The sequence below is a fragment of the Leptonotus elevatus genome, chromosome 11 (genome assembly GCF_054856555.1).
Source record: "Leptonotus elevatus isolate MCC_2025b chromosome 11, RoL_Lele_1.0, whole genome shotgun sequence".
Lineage (NCBI taxonomy): Eukaryota > Metazoa > Chordata > Actinopteri > Syngnathiformes > Syngnathidae > Leptonotus > Leptonotus elevatus.
Genome location: NC_141249.1, coordinates 16,975,006 through 16,992,258, shown reverse-complemented (window position 1 = coordinate 16,992,258; position 17,253 = coordinate 16,975,006). Strand labels below are relative to the sequence as shown.

At 39.8% G+C, this 17,253-nt stretch overlaps 2 protein-coding genes across 4 annotated transcripts; one reads left to right on the top strand and one right to left on the bottom strand.

The window, feature by feature from the left end:
* The first annotated feature begins 618 nt into the window (after positions 1-618).
* pfas (phosphoribosylformylglycinamidine synthase) lies at positions 619-12,676 on the top strand. 2 transcript variants are annotated; one of them, XM_086088970.1, is made up of 26 exons: positions 619-805; positions 1,491-1,610; positions 1,826-1,961; positions 2,303-2,408; positions 2,783-2,981; positions 4,135-4,381; positions 4,452-4,576; positions 5,456-5,584; positions 5,666-5,803; positions 5,875-6,003; positions 6,118-6,191; positions 6,270-6,426; positions 6,490-6,551; positions 6,730-6,891; positions 7,076-7,312; positions 7,666-7,896; positions 7,984-8,164; positions 8,232-8,315; positions 8,375-8,530; positions 9,228-9,350; positions 9,736-9,881; positions 9,955-10,162; positions 11,349-11,437; positions 11,577-11,841; positions 12,023-12,163; positions 12,237-12,676. In XM_086088970.1, exons 2-26 carry the CDS (start codon positions 1,493-1,495, stop codon positions 12,539-12,541), a joined length of 3,948 nt encoding a protein of 1,315 aa, XP_085945096.1. In that variant the 5' UTR covers positions 619-805; positions 1,491-1,492; the 3' UTR covers positions 12,542-12,676. The 2 variants fall into 2 exon arrangements, with proteins under 2 accessions (XP_085945096.1, XP_085945095.1); XM_086088969.1 differs by having other exon boundaries at positions 11,346-11,437.
* Positions 12,677-13,182: 506 nt separating this feature from the next.
* Positions 13,183-17,253, bottom strand: LOC147166102 (E3 ubiquitin-protein ligase RNF170). Of its 2 annotated transcripts, none has more exons than XM_086088980.1 (6): positions 16,994-17,253; positions 16,522-16,612; positions 16,123-16,219; positions 14,806-14,879; positions 14,200-14,310; positions 13,183-13,550 (listed from the first exon to the last, which is right to left on the bottom strand). In XM_086088980.1, exons 1-6 carry the CDS (start codon positions 17,110-17,112, stop codon positions 13,254-13,256), a joined length of 789 nt encoding a protein of 262 aa, XP_085945106.1. In that variant the 5' UTR covers positions 17,113-17,253; the 3' UTR covers positions 13,183-13,253. The 2 variants fall into 2 exon arrangements, with proteins under 2 accessions (XP_085945106.1, XP_085945107.1); XM_086088981.1 differs by having other exon boundaries at positions 17,131-17,243.

Below are 17,253 nucleotides of genomic sequence, written 5' to 3'. Positions count from 1 at the left end.
TAAACCAGAACAGTTTTGACAAAAAAATTACACAAAAATACAAAATTATTGCATTACAAGTACTCATTGGTTAAAAAAAAAGTTTAAAATAAATGAATTAAAAATTAACAACCATGAGAAATCAAAATGATTAAAAAAAATAGATTAGCCTAGTACAAAAGAACATTAACTGATCTATTTCCAGATATATAAAAAGTGTACAAACATTAATATATATATATATATATATTATTTTATCAAACAAATAGAGAATAAACATTTGATGAGAAATAAAAAAGAAAACATTTATAATAGCATTGATACTTGTTATTTTAAATGGCAAAAATATAATACTGACATATAGAATTATAAATGTAAATTGTAAAAAATATATATTATTGTATGTTAACTACACAACAGTAAACTTTTTTATTATTACAATAAAATATTAGAACGTAATCCAAAATTTTGGAGAGAGAAAAAAACAATACAACAATAATCAACCTTTAACTGAATTATTGGAGGCAAGATGAGGCCACTCAATCTCTCTCACTCTGTTGTGGCCCGTGATGCGTTCACGTGTCACAAGGCTGTGACCTCCCTCTTTCCCTCCTTGAGATGAGCACTGCGCCTGCGCATTGCAGCACCTCACCGCCGCGTCTCCCAGTGAAGTCCACGCGTATGTCACTCATTTCATCCGTTCTGTCAGCCACCGCCGCCGCCGCCACACCACCGTCCACCGTCAACTCACCCCGTTCTCCCCTCTGCCGACTACGCGTCCCCTGTTTCGGGGACGAGAAGAAGAATAGCACACTAACACTTTGACGTAAGTTAGACAACTTTTGGGGGAGGACTAAGCTAGTAGCTAGTTTAGCTTCTACCGTTACTAATGGCGTTAAATTAAAACCAAAAAAGTAGGATACTGTACTGGCATTCGTTCTAGTTTATGATCCCAGTGGTAGTCATCAGCAACAGTAGAATATGTATCAATGTTGTACTGTGTAGAGAAAATGATGTGAAATCGTGTGTCTGTATGTGCAACTTTTGCCATCACGTGTGTGAGAGAGAGTTTGCGTGCTCGTGAGTTTAGTTGTGTATGGTGGAGAGAGAGAGAGAGAGAGAGAGAGAGAGACGTGTGTCATGCATGAAAACCACACTTGCACTATTGGAAAATGGACACTGCATTTTTCCTCAACGTGTATAATGTGGGGAAACCTGTGCAATCCCCGATTCATAATAGTAAGTCATGTGATTGATTGTAAATGTCCAATTTAAGAGTCCCAGTGCAGTATCTACTTGGACTGTGTTATGCTTGATTGAAGCGGATGAGATTATCATTGTTGACCCAGTCTACGTTGAGCTGATGTATTTACATCATAAAGAAAGCAGACACCATTATTAGACAATTTTTTTGACACAAATAACACAATGACACAATTAAAGAATAGTGTTTCCCTAAACAAACTGTATTCAACTTTTAAAAAGTTTTTCAACATTTTCATTTGTGTCAGCCATGGCAGTGGTGAGGTTTTACGGTGGTGAGGTGAAGGGGCGGAACCTCCAGCAGGCAGCCAAACTCTACCCCCGGCTGTGCGTCGCCACAGAGCTTTGCTACAATGTGGAGCTGACAGGTAAGTGCTAAATAATTGTCAAATACCTGACATAACAGTAGATATATAAAGTCTACACACCCCTGTTCAAAAGCCAAGTTTTTTTGTAAAAAATAAAACACTTTGGAATGATATATCTTGGTCTCATTTTTATATCACCAAAACTTATCATTTGCACATGACTGTGTAGACTTTTTTATAGACTATAATCAATGACAATAATGTGTATTTGGCAGGAAGCGACAGCCTGAGTGCAGAACACAAGGAGATCCTCGTCTGGCTGTTCCAACCTCCCCTGCAGGCTGAAATGCTCTGTGAGATGCCCAAACTAAAAGAGGAGGATGGAGCTACTCTGGTGGAGATCGGACCCAGGTACTTAAACCTAATGTCTCAAAAGTTGGACTCAATAATAAAAAAAAAAATTAGATATAATTGTTAGAAAAAATACAAGCTACTAGACAAAAAAAAGCTTACATGAAAAATACACAATTATTAAAACGAATGCAAATAATGTAAAAATAAGATTTTAGAAGATACAGATAAAACTACACATTCAACAAAATCTAAAAATATAAGACAAAAATATAGATAGTACATAACTAAATCAAAATATTAGACAAAAATAAAAATGTACTTTGCATTTTATTTTATTTTTTTACGTTTCCAAATGATTGCGATCATGTATTTGCTATATTGTTAATTGTACTCTTCAGACTGAACTTCTCCACTGCGTGGTCCACCAACGCCGTGTCCATCTGCCAGAGCGCCGGCCTCACCAACGTCACACGTGTAGAATTGTCACGGAGATTCCTTATCAAGGTGAGCCTTCAATGAATAACAACATTATATTATATATTAATCAAATTATTATGGCGAGTCTTGCACGATGGGCTTTCTGTTGTACAGTTACATGAAAATTACACAAGTATTAATAAAATCACGTTTGTATACTGTATGCGCTATTATTATATTCAGCCGCCATATAACGGTTTATCGTTTGCTCCCCCGTTATATCGCAGATTTTCAATAGATTTTATTTTTTTAGGGCTTTTTCCAGTTAACTTATTTATCAGAATGCCCTTGCATTTGGGAAAGGAGAGCCACAGACACCAATGCACTTTTTCAGCCCTTAATATATTTTAACAGCGCAATGAATGCTAACATGTTGCTTTCTTTGTCTTCTCCTCCTCAAGTCGAAGGACAACATCGATACGGCTGAAGTCCAGAAGGATGTGAAGAATCTGATAATCCTCCTGCATGACAGCATGACAGAGTGTGTCTATGAGCACCCCATCGCCACCTTCGCCGTGGATGCGCAAGCACAGTCAGTGTTTGAGGTGGACGTCCTGGGCAAGGGCCGAGCAGCTCTAGAAAAGGCCAATGACCAGCTGGGTGAAATGTCCTTTGATTTCTTTATATAGTAGTTTCTTCTCTTTTTAGCATACACATCAACTTTTTGTTCTCTTCTTCACGGCCCCTTTTCAGTGTGGCTGGTCTCAGTCTGCTGGTGGAGGTAATGGTGTCACATGAAGCGCACGCTAATGTTATTACTGGTCACACCACTGCCATGCTTCTCATTATCTTGCACGTGCTTGTGCGTGAGCAACCATGAATATGACAATTTGCATGGCACTCACTGGATGCTCAAAAACATTAAGAACATGCACAAATATTAGAAAAAAAAATACTGGACAAAAATATTTGAAAATATTAGACACATTATGCAAAGATATATGAAGATGAACCATACACAAATATTGGAAAAATATGAGAACAGAAAATTGGATGAAAAACACATGAATTAGAAAAACAAAATCCACCAATATTGAAAAAAACAACTAAATATCAGTGGAAAAAATGCAAGAATCTTAGACAAATAAAAATGCATTTGACAAATACAATCATGTTATACAAACAATATGCATAAAAATACATTATATGACCAAAATTAAGAAATATTAGTGTGGGAATTATGTTTTTTTAAATTATGATTGAATACTGTACTACAAAATACAAAAAAATATTATATTAGAAAATAAAAACAATTATACAAAATCGAAAATATTTTAAAGCTTTACAAAATTAGACAAAGCTTTAAAAAATACCACATTATTAGATTAGATACATTTTTATGTAGAAAAACACAGTGTCAGAAAAAAATTGTAGAAAATACAAAAAAACTATTTAAAAATATAGTGAGACTTGACAAATATGACAAAATATTAAAACATTAAAGCAATTTGTTCGAGTAATATCCATTTCAAGTACGTAAAAATTGATATTCATGCCAATTTTCTTTCTTAATGCTTCCATGCTTATAATGTCCCTGCATGGGATGTGTGTGTGTGAAATAAATATACCTAGTCAAATGATGTGAATTTATTTAAAATATTTCTTGGAACACATTGAAATTACAAACCATGGAGAGAGAAAAAACACTCACCAGGAACACAAGTTTTTTTTTTTATGTTATAACATCCAAAATAAACAAATATGGATTGAAAGAAAAACATAACTGAGGGTCTTGTGCCGATGTGTCACGCAGGTCTGGCCTTTGACGCCTGGGATCTCGACATGTACACTGCAATGTTCCAGAAGATCCAGAGGAACCCGACCAGCGTGGAGTGTTTCGACCTGGCCCAGTCCAACAGTGAGCACAGCCGTCACTGGTTCTTCCGAGGCCGCATATTCATCGATGGGCAGGAGCAGAAGGAGACGCTCTTCCGCCTCATCATGGACACGCAGACGCACAGCAATGGCAACAATGTCATCAAATTCTGCGACAACAGCAGGTAGGACACAAGCGAACAAGACGCTGAGTGTCTGTGAGCTGCGTTAGTGTGTGTATGTGTGTGTGTTTAGCGGTATCAAAGGCATGGAGCTTGAGGGCATCTACCCCAAAGACACTTCACAAGCTAGTCCCTATGAAACGCGCCGGACACTGCGACATGTCATCTTCACTGCCGAGACGCACAACTTCCCAACAGGTCAGATCATTTAAGGTAGTGTTTACAAATGTTTTTTGAGCCAAGGCTCATATTTCACATGAGAAAAAAAAACTCATGGCGAAAACAAAAAGTATATAGAGTGAAACCCAGCTTTCCATGGGAGTTGCATTCAAGACTCACCTGCTAATGGTGAAAATCTGCATTCTAGAAAGACCATATAAAAAATTGTTTTACCTCTCCCACACACATTAAACACATTTAAACTTTTTTAAAACACACTTTAAAAATGTTCTTTCTTACCACCTGAACTCACTCTCTCACACAATTTTACAAATAAGATGACAAGTGTGCTTTCTTCAAGCTGTTTTTGTCAGTTTTGGTTGAAATGTACAAAAACTGACTTATACAACAACATAGGATTAAATGTTGTTTAAACACCAAACTGCTTAAAGAAACAATATAAATTTTGACTTATCAAACTCTACTAGCTTTATTACTACAATTACACATCAGAAGAAAATAAAACAAGTTATGATTATTTAGAAAAATACAACAGAATATTAGAAAATAATACAAATAAAAAAAAATTGAAGGAAAAATACATCATTCCAAAATTAAAAGTTTTAGAAGGAAATACAAAATTAGACACGATTATGAAAATACCAAAATAATACAGGAACATTTTTAAATCATAGGGGGGGAAATTACACATTAGAGGAAAAATATTACACCATTATATTCAAAAATGAAAAAAATATATAGAAAAAAACTTTTGATGGAAAAATATACATCAAATTTAAAAAATGGACACAAAATTCTAGAGGAAACATACAAATATCAGAGAAATGTCATCATCATAACATTTCCCTTTATAAATACATTTAAATCCATAAGTTTTTCTTGTGGTTAAATGCACAGGCGTCGCCCCATTCAGTGGTGCCACCACGGGCACCGGGGGCCGCATCCGAGACGTCCAGAGTGCTGGGCGGGGAGGCCACGTCATCGCTGGCACTGCCGGATACTGCTTTGGCAACCTCCACATACCAGGTCCAAGATTTACCTGCTTTCAGAGCCACTGGAATTTGTTTCCTGACCGCACAATTTAACGTCTCCCGACGTGCTCTGCAGGTTACACGCTTCCCTGGGAGCAAGACGGAGACGGGTGGGAGTACCCCACCAGCTTCGCCCCACCGTTGCAGGTGGCCATTGAGGCAAGCGATGGCGCTTCGGATTACGGCAATAAATTTGGAGAGCCGGTTCTGTCAGGTAGGTAGACGAAACATAAGCACACACAAATGTGAAGCAAAAAAAAACTGGCCTGATATTTTATTTGCTAGGATTCGCCCGTTCCTTTGGCATGCGACTGCCCAATGGGGAGCGGAGAGAGTGGATTAAGCCCATCATGTTCAGCGGAGGGCTCGGTTCCATTGAGGATGCACATGTAAAGAAAGAGCAGCCTGAGAAAGGTAAAGTTAGTTTTTACATATATAATATATTTATTTATCTGTCTGGACTACTTTTATATCAGTGAATAGTTAGTCAATTAATTTGACGTTCTCTCTGCTGCATTCATCAATCAGGAATGGAAGTGGTGAAGATCGGCGGCCCGGTGTATCGAATCGGCGTGGGAGGAGGAGCGGCTTCCTCTGTTCAAGTACGGCCACTAAAACCTCTGATGTGTGATGATCAATGGCTTGAAATTAACGCTTAAATTTGTTTTGGCATCCGGCAGGTGCAAGGCGACAACTCCAGTGACAGAGACCTGGGCGCCGTGCAGCGAGGTGACGCCGAGATGGAGCAGAAGATGAATCGAGCTCTGAGGGCCTGTCTGGAACGACACGGCGGGAATCCCATCTGCAGCATCCATGACCAGGGAGCGGGAGGGAACGGTAGGACGGATTGTACCCATGGTGATTTAATGGTACAATTCACTTTTTTTTTTTTTCTTCCAGGAAACGTTCTAAAGGAGCTGAGCGAGCCTGCTGGTGCTGTCATCTACTGCAGCCGATTTAAGGTGAGGTTTAGTGGAAAAAAATCATGCAAAACCTGATTGCAAAAGCAGCCTACTACACAACAATTAGAAAAAAAATTCTGGAATTAGAACAGATTGATTTTGGTTGTATTAATTTTAATGGGAAACATTGTTTCGGTAAAAAAAATTAGTATACTTAACGGTTTGTTTGTCATTTCAGAAAGGTGATCCAACACTGAGCGTGCTGGAGTTGTGGGGGGCCGAGTATCAAGAGAGCAACGCCCTGCTACTGCGCCCGTCAGACCGCTCCTTCCTCGAGAGGGTATGCCAGCGGGAGAAATGCCCTGTGGACTTTGTGGGGAACATCTCCGGCGACGGCAAGGTGCGGGGGGGAACAGGGTGTGCTTGAAGGAGACATTTGATGCCTTTTTTTTTTAAATATTATTTTAATGTTTAACATTATAAAACTGTTCCCTGATGTCTTAACATATCTGTGACATTTGTTGTCAAAATACCCAAGAATCAATTAATATAGTATTAAAAACACACCTTCTGCCCTCCCTCAGATTGTGCTTGTGGACGACGAGGGCACAGATGGCAAACCAGTCGGCAACGCGCGTCATCCCGTGGACTTGCATCTTGAATGGGTGCTCGGCAAAATGCCCCAGAAGGAATTCAAGATGGAGCGTTTGAGCCCCGTGCTTCGGCCGTTGCTTCTTCCCACCGGGCTGATCGTAAGAGACGCCCTGGAGAGAGTTTTACGCTTGCCGGCCGTTGCCTCCAAACGCTACCTAACAAATAAGGTTTGTTCTTGTTACTTCTCCTCAGATTGAAATAAGAAGTCAACCAAAAAACAAATAAGTGATTGAAAATTGCACCATTATTTGATGATTATTATGGAAAAGCTGATTGATTTGAGTCATTGCTTGACTTCAGTATCAACTTTGCAATAATAGAGGGTGCTAATAGAATGAAAGGGCAAAACACTTATCACCTATTTTTGTGCTCAAATTAGTCAATTTGTAGTTTCTCCCAGCCCTAATGTAATATGATTAAAAATAATTGCAAGTAATACTACTCAAGATAACCCGGCAAATATGAACCATCACCCTCAAAATGCAAAAATCAATCAATTGATCCCCCTTTGTGACTTCAGGTGGACAGGTCCGTGACGGGATTGATCGCCCAGCAACAGTGCGTGGGCCCCCTTCACACGCCGCTGGCGGACGTGGCCGTGGTGGCCCTGTCGCCGTTGGGCCTGGAAGGGGCAGCGACGGCCATCGGCGAGCAGCCCATCAAAGCGCTGGTCAACGCGGAGGCGGGCGCTCGCATGGCGGTTGGCGAAGCGCTCACCAACCTGATGTTTGCCAGAGTCACCGCGCTAAAGGTGAGCAATCGCATCGGCATGGCAAAATAATAAGATACCACTATAGTTTCTGTCTTCTGGAGAGAAAAAAATTTGCATGGGTTTTAGGATGTGAAGTGCAGCGGGAACTGGATGTGGGCCGCCAAGCTGCCCGGCGAGGGGGCGCTCCTTTGGGACTCGTGCCGAGCCATGTGTAAGGTGATGGGGGAGCTGGGAGTGGCCATCGACGGCGGCAAGGACTCGCTGAGTATGGCCGCGCGTGTGGGGAAGGAGACCGTCAAAGCTCCAGGTATGCTCTCAAATGTTCCTGACCAAATAATACAAAGCTGTACGTGCTAACATTGCTTGTGTTTCAGGAGCTCTGGTTATCTCGGCCTATGCCGTGTGTCCGGACATCAGTGCCACCGTCACGCCTGATCTTGAGGATCCAGACGGCAAAGGTAACACACACACATACCATAGAGGTGTTCCAGCATTGACCGTGGACTTGTGTGCGCAGGTGTGCTGCTGTGGGTTCCTCTCAGTCCGGGGCAGCACCGTCTGGGCGGTTCGGCCCTGGCTCAGTGTTATGCTCAACTGGGAGATTGTTCTCCTGACATGGAGCAGCCACAACTCCTGGCTGCCTGCTTCAACACCACTCAGACGCTCATAAGTGGTTAGTTTGCAATTCGAAAACTCATCATTTTGTCGCGACCTTTTCTTTTAACGTAAAGTTTACGTATAAGATTTGAAGACAATTTGATGAACAATGTAATTGAATGTATAGCATTTTTTAAAATGAAAATATCAATAATATTGGTAGAATTTGAGGGATTCAATCATTAAAAGCAATGAATTATTTTAAGGTGTATTGTTTTTTTATTGTGGATGAATTAATAAAATAAAAATATAATATATAATAGATGTAATCATAATAAAAAAAAAAAAAGCCAACATAAGTAAAAGAAAAGAAAATATACATCTTAAAAGCCTGTAAAAAATTTAATAAAACAAATGGAATTTATTATTTCAAGTGGTGTTTTTAAGTCAGTAAATATTAGAATCAATCAATGTAATAAAAACATTGGTAATATTGGAAAATTTAGAGGTTTTAAGGAAGGTCTAATTGCATGTTTTTATAAAGGTCAGTATCATTTGATAGGTACAAAATGAAATTAAAATAAATACATTAAAATAGTGAAATAACAAAAAACACATTTAGAGAATTTTATGTATCAATTTTAATATAAAAAGATAATTAAAATGTATAATGTTAGGGGAGAAATTGTGTTTTCAATTTAAATTAGAATAAATAATAAAATCAAAATTTGGCCAAGATTGCTATTGACTCGCTGCAATGTGCGCTCCCTCAGATCGTCTGCTGAGCGCAGGACACGACATCAGTGACGGAGGCCTCATTTCCTGCTTACTGGAGATGGCGTTTGCCGGAAACCGCGGCGTAGACGTGGATGTGCCGTCTATGGAAGCTCCGGGAGGTAAGGGGGGATGGATGATGGCCACTTCATTAGCTTCTCTGAAAAGCGTTATTATTTTTGTAAAGGCACAACTTTGCATCGACTCTTTTATTATTTGTCCATGGGTCATATTTTGGGACTCAACAGTGATATTTGATTTTTTTAAATAAAAAAATGGGAAAATGATGAATGAATATGAAAAATGTCAATTAGTAATCCCATTTAAAATATATAATACATGTAATTATTGAAACATTCAAATTTTGCAGGACACTTGATAGTATGAATGCTCGGTGGACCGGAATAAAGAACAAAGCAGGCCACATGTGGCCCCCTGGCCATACTTTGCTCACCAGTTCTAAGTTCTGCAAGTGTACCTAATGAAGTTTCTTGATCCTCGGTCCAGTCATGGAGTTGCTCTTCAGTGAAGAGCTTGGTCTGCTTCTGGAAGTGTTGGAGCTCGATGAAGAAAGCGTATGCCGCAGATTCCTTGACGCCGGCGTTGCCTGTCATCGCATCGGCCAAACTAGCGGCTTCGGCCCCGAGGCCATGGTGAGACTTCCTCCTACTTCCTCCTGATGTTTGCCGTCTTCACTTCATGTCTATCACACTCCACCATCACCAGGTGACGGTGCGCGTGGACGGCCAAGAAGTGCTGAGGGAACGCTTGCCCGTCCTCCGAGCATTGTGGGAGGAGACCAGCTTCCGGCTGGAGCGCCTGCAGGCCGACGAGCTCTGCGTTCAACAGGAAGAGGAGGGGCTCGCCAGGAGGACGCAGCCTAGCTTTAAAGTCACTTTTGACCCATCTGAGATGCCGCTTTGCAAGCAGCCAGGTAAGACTGACCTGCATCCAATATGGGATTCATTTCAGACTCGAAATTGTCAATTGGTGTGAATGTTTTTTTTTGTCTATATGCCCTGGAATTAACTGGCGACCAGTCCTGGATGGACCCCACTTATCTCCCCAAATGTCAGCTAGGATTGGCAACATGTATCAATCTCGACAGCATTTTGTAAAATATCAAGTGATACCATCTTTCTGTTCCCTCTCCATTATATGCCTACCAGGCATCATTAAAAGGCTGAGTAGTTTTATTTTGGGGTATATGCCACGGAGGAGGCGGGACTTCCGGGTTTACACACATCATCTTTTTTTCCCGTTTCCTGTTTGCGACGTGTGGGCCGCGTCCCAGTTCTTGCGCTTCTGCCTTTGTGCCCCTCGGTTTCGAGTTCCCGTCGACGGGTGCGAGTGTGTAGTTTGTCTGTCTCAGTTGTCCGAAGCATTTCAGAGAGTTGAGACGCCCTGCGCGCGCTCCTGCCGATGGGCGGGAGGGCAGGAGCGCGCGATTGGGGGGCGCAGGGGTGGGGGTGCGAGTGTTGGAATGCGGCCATCAGTGGCCAGAAACGATGCTGATGTGTGAAACTCGGAAATCGGAAGTCCGTGGCATCCACCTTATTATTGAGTGGTTAACTCATTTTTTTACACATGTATAACAGTTAAAAATATTTTTATTTAATTACATTATAAGGGTTTTGAGATGGGAGATCTATCATGTAATATCTTAACATTATTTCCTGCTGGACAAAATGATGTTCCACATGATCTAATTGGGATAAAGGGTGTAACGAGCAATTATGTTAATAATGGCTTATTTTGTTGACTAAATCATTAAAAAAAAGTTTTAATTTCGCTCCCTATATTAAAAAACTGTAAATTATTTCAAATTGACAGTGCAGAAAAGATGGATAGATAGATCGATTCTGTTAGTGGTTTGGTCCGTAACGTCAGAAAATCGTAAAAAATGTATAATTGGTTTCCAAAGCAAAAGCAGTTTTATTTTGATTCACATATATATTAAGTCTGCATTCCTGGAGCACTCAAGTCGGAGAATATTTAGAGGCTGAAATTCCAATGATTTTGACCATTTTAAAACTAAACAAGGTCTCTAAGTATAATAATTATTGATGAATTTGATAATTGATTAGTTGTCTATTTCTGCATGTGTTTTGTTGTAGCAGCAGTGCAGCCTCGTGTGGCCGTGGTCAGGGAAGAGGGAAGCAACGGGGATCGAGAGATGTCGACCTCGCTCCATATGGCGGGATTTGAGGTTTGCGCTCTTCTTAACGCAGTCCAACTTTAGTTTACAACAAGATTCTCAAACAAATATAGCTTCGGCTCACAAATTATCCTTCATTCGGCAAACAGTCAAAGCATCACTTTTTTCCTCTCTTTCCTCTGGTTTATAGGTTTGGGACGTGACCATGCAGGACTTGTGCTCCGCCGCCATCACACTGGAGCCGTTTAAGACCATCGTGTTTGTGGGAGGCTTCAGCTACGCCGACGTGCTGGGCTCGGCCAAAGGTTGGGCCGCCACTGTGGCCTACAACGCCGCTGCCAAAGCCCAGTTTGAGCGCTTCCGACAGAGGGCTGACACGCTGAGCCTGGGCGTGTGCAACGGCTGTCAGCTGCTCGCTCTGCTGGGCTGGGTGGGAGAGAGCCAAGATGGCGCAGGTGATGTACACTGGCGTGCGTCACACTTAAAATATCGTCTAATCGGTTATTGAAACGATTTTTTGGCTAAATATGGCATCAGCTTAAAAAAGAAATCCATATCGGGGTCTACACGTGACCATTGTAAAATATTCAATTTGCAGTTTCAATATTTTATTTTAGTGTTGTTTCTGTCCTCCAGCATCTGACGTGGTTCTGACCCACAACAAGTCCGGCAGATTCGAGTCTCGCTTTGTCACTGTGGGGATCCAGGCGTCACCGTCAGTGTGGCTGACTGGCATGGAGGGCTCGGCTCTGGGCGTGTGGGTGGCTCACGGAGAAGGTACTTTGCCGACCGAGCGCTTGATCCGTTGATCCACCCCAGAACTCAATTTCACAATTTTTTCCCCCCATAGGTTTGATGCAGTTCCGTAATGCCCAAGTTCTTGATGACATCACCTTGGGCAGTCTGGCCCCGATCCGTTACCTGGATGATGACGGACGGCCCACCGAAGAATATCCCCTGAATCCTAACAGCTCGCCGCGGGGCGTGGCGGGCCTGATTTCCCGGGATGGCAGACACCTGGCCATGATGCCCCACCCGGAGCGATGCACGCTGGGCTGGCAGTGGCCGTGGGCGCCCCGCAGCTTCAGGCCGCAGCTGCAGACGTCACCCTGGCTGCGCATGTTTCGTAACGCCGCCGCCTGGTGCAGCCAATAACGCTGAATGCACCTTTTGTTTTTGTTTTCTCCCAATGTTACTACTGTACTTTTTTCTGCTTTTTTAGGTATTTTTGCCTTTAAAAAAACTAGATTTTGATTTAGAAACAAACACATTAAAGAACTTACACTATTATCTAACATTTTATTATCACTTGGTTGGGGGAAAGGAGTGCCATATGGAGAACGTGTGAAAGATCAAAATGGAAAACTTACCAAATAAATTTTCATAGACCTGATTATACTGAAATCACTTAGTCCCTTAACTAGAACCTGTTTGACAAAAACAAGTCGGCTAAATGATCTCAAAATTATTTAAAAAATTAATGTTATGATATGGTAAAAAGAAAGAAAAAAAATGTTGAAAAATTATTTTATAAAAAAAAATGTAAATAGCTTAAGAAATGCAAAATAAAACTAATATTGGTCAAAAAAAAGTTAAAAAATATCTAATATTTTTAAAAAGTTATGAATTTAAATTAATTAAAACATTTAAATAAGTTTTTTATTTTTTTTTATGTGAAAAAAAAAATTGTGAACCATAAACCTTGCAAATAAATCATTTGAACATTTTGATTAAAGCGAAAACAATAAATATTTTTATTTTACACATTGAAACAATGTACAGCATATTTACAGGGATGTTCAGTCCCAAATAGTAAAATTTGGATTATTTATTGTACATAAAGGTTTGGAAATGATTGAATGTTCTTCTAGCTGGCGCCAGCAGAGGGCACTCTCCCCGGCGCCAGCTGCTGATTGACGTTAAGGACGCACAGGAGGAGCAGGACCACCACCACCAGGTCGTCCAGCAGCCCCAAGAGGCCACAGAGGGACGGGGCCGTTTTTGGGTAACCCGACAGGGACGACGGGGAGGCTGCGGAGACTGCGGCGCCCGCGCAACACAGCGCCACCCGCAAGAAGAAGAGCCACAACAGACCCCCCGGGGTGCCCGAGCTGCGGACCGCCAGCTGCAGGAGGACAGGCGCATCCAACAGGTAGTCCCGCAACTGGAAATGGAAAAAGTAGAAATGTGTGCTTATAGCCAAAGCTTCTATAGAATATTAGTTCTAAAAAATCATTCAGTGAAAATAAAATAATAATTATAATTATAAACAATTTTTTTTAATTTGTGTCAAAATAATTACTACAAAAGAAATGTATTTTAACGAAGATTTCAAAAAAAATAATAGAAATTGCAAATTTAACACAAAAAATGCAAAATTGATATAATGAACATTTTAATAATAGAAGTAAAACTTGGAACTACTAAAAAAAAATTCAAAATAGGCACACGTAGGAACATTAATATATTAAAAATTACAATATCGAAGTATTAATAGTGAAAAAAAATCAAGCTTAAAAACTATTAGAATAAAAAAAGTTAAAGTAAAAAAATAGCGTGTAAAAATCAAATAAAATTAAAATAAATAAGTCAAATTTAAAAACAAGACCATTCAAATTTAATTTCGTTTTTTTTTTTTTACCAAAATGCAAAATAAATGATCCTAATAAAATTATTAAAATCAAGTAAAACTTGAAACAAATACTAAAATAAAAAAAGTTATTGCAGAATTAAAAAAATAAAGTAAAATTTATTTTCTTTATTTATTTTAAGGTTTTGTTTTTTGGGGAGGTGGCGTTTAAGGCTGTACTGACCCTCCTGGGTTCTCCAGAATAGCGTTTGTTGTAGTCGCTTATTTGGCCCAGAACGTCCTTGGACTGCTGGTCCGGTAGGCTTTCGTTAAACAACTGACACATGGCGCTAACCTGAGTAGAAACTTGCACTTTTAACTTTCTCACTCCATTCAAACAAACACACATACTTATAATGTACGTGAACCCCCACATATTTGTGAATTGGAGTTTTCACCTATTATTTAAGCAATAAAAATGTTACTTTGGCACCATCAGGTGGAATCTCGCTTGTGTTCAATTTAATTCATTGCATGTTTTTTCACCTGCATTTGAATAAATACCAAAAGAAGAGGTTTATTACTAAATAGCGTTTGTGTAAGGTGCTAGTGCACATGTTTGTTTGCCCGTGTGGGATGTTATGTCACTTTGTGCTAGCATGTTTTTTAGGCCAATACTATTTATGAGCCTCGTGAATACCGTTCATGTAACATGGGTTCATGATTGTGTACATGTTCGAAGCATGGTGTTGATACTTTATGATCCTCCTTTAGTGGTTTGCTACCATTTTGTGGCATACTACAAATAGTGGGGGTTCACTATATATAAACACGCAATGTAGTTTAGTACCTTTTGTCTGCAGAGTGGACAGTTGACCGCATCTAACCATTTCCCGTGCCTCCAATAAGCGATCAAACATGGAGCTGCAAAACCAAGGAAAACATTTAAATGTAAAAATTATTAAAAACAAAAATGACATTTTCATTTTTTTATTATAACATATAATTTAATACTAAAAGTAAAATGTAATTTAAAATAAGAATAAAAAAGGAAAATCTATTTTACAAACAAAATATTAAAGTTAAAAAATCCTAAAAATACTACATTTAAATACTACTAATAAAATAATCATAAAAATGTCATGAAATGTGCCAATTACAAAATGTTGATGAATGTTTTTGCCCATCAGGTCAGTTGAGTCAGCTAACACAAGAGTTAGTCATTAAACGGTGAACAGATGTCCCGCCGACCACACACGTCACACTGATGAATTAAACACACAAGCGAGTGACACAACAGACCACCATTTTGCATGGACAAACAGCCGCTGGATCGCAATCAGCCATCATCTCGCCTTCTTCAGAAACATGAAGAAGAAATGTCACCAACCTCTGACAGCTGACAGGCAATTTCGGAAGCTAAGTTGGAATTAATTTCCCATCCATCCCTCCATCCACACTATTTGTAGTTTTATTATCCTCAATAGGTGAATATTGATACGCACAATCACATCTAAGCAATGTGAAATAAATAATCAAAACCACAGGTGTCAAATTAGCGCGTTAATTTTGAGGTAATTTAAAGGTCCTTTAACGCCACTAATGTTTTTAACGCGTGATTACTGCCCACCCATTACTTGGAAAGCCACATCCATGTAAAAATTTAGCAGTAATAAATAAAATAAATTAATAAATAACGCATATATGTATTTGTGGAGACTGCGGTCAAGTTGTATTTTACAATTTTAAAAATGTGCAAAATTTCACAAGTATACTTCATGTTAAAGATTAGATAACTCTTAATATGAAAACATCTTACAAATGCACTTATGCCATCTAGTGGCAGAAAAATGACCAACACAAGTCAATATCGCACTTGTTTTTTACAGTACAGTACATCTTTTTAATTTAACTCAATTTTATGAATTGCTATGAAATTACTGTATCAATAACTAAAAGATGCATTAATTTCTATTAGTTAAGCATTTTTTCCATTTTAAGAAAACCTAGAAAAAATATTTTTATTGTACATTTAAAAATTTGCAATTAATCGTGAGTTAACTATTGAAGTCTAGCGCTTAATTACGATTTAAAAAAAAATGTATCGCCAGACACCCCTAATCAAAACCGGTCTGCATGTGTGGGGAAGAACCCTGCATGCTCGTACCGCAGAATAAATGTCCACAGTTAGTCTGCACGGGGAAGCTGGCCGCCTGCAGGCACACTGGACAATGTCGCTCTCGCTGGCTTGGCAATGGAAACAACTGCAACAACAAAAGGACATGAAGCAGGAAGTAGATGGTGAAATAAAACACAAATATTGCCCTGTTAAAGCGATAATAAAAGGGAGCGGCAGTAGTGCTTTTTTTCCCAGCCTGTATGCTCGTCATGCTTATTAATCTCTAAATATACTATTACTAATGCACTCCCCGCTTATATTAAACCGAACATTTCAAAATACATTGCAATTCCATAATGGGAAGAAAAAAAGTGCAGAATCCGAAGAAAGCTAAACAAACAAGCTAACTGGCAGTCAAAAATAAGGAAGAAATGGTGAAATTCTTGCCATGCTGCTGGTGGTGGTGGGCGGCGGCTGGCCTTGGGGAAAGCCCATGTGACCCTGGCCCGTTGTACCTTGAGAAGGAAGACGCCGCCATCTGTAATGTGACAAAATGTAAAAAGTAAACACACATCCTCTCAAATTTAATGACTGTGATAAGACGCCGTTTGTGTGTGTAAATAGTCGCAGAATAAGGACGTTTTATTGACTTTCTGTGGTGGAAGCAAAACTTTAGAGGAGTCACTTGGTGCGAAGATGGACAAACAAGGGCTACAAACATGAACTATGTTGCAGTTTTCTTTTCCAAATTGCAGCCTTTTTCTACTATATTGCAATGCCGATTTGAATTTGAGTAATTGTTTAGCTCTTCACTGCATTAATGTTAATTTTGAAACATTTTCTATTTCATTTTTTAAGCTCCTCATATGACAATTTCATCCCATTGAAACTCAAAATTGTTGCCGGAAGCTATCCTGACCTGATCTTAGAGATGTGACGAGCGTTCATCGTGAAGCTGAAGCAGGCTGGCGATGAGGAAGTGAAATGCGGCCCGCCAGCGTGGTAGTGCGGCCTAAATGGCATCTGCCTGTTAATCATCAACCACGTTCTCCTCACCAGCTCTGCGTGGTACGAGCAGTAACCCCTTGAACTCGTCTCAACGCCGCTGGTCAGATGAGCAAATTAACGCAGAAAAAACATTCCCGCAAGCCATAAATGCGCATTCCAACACACACCACT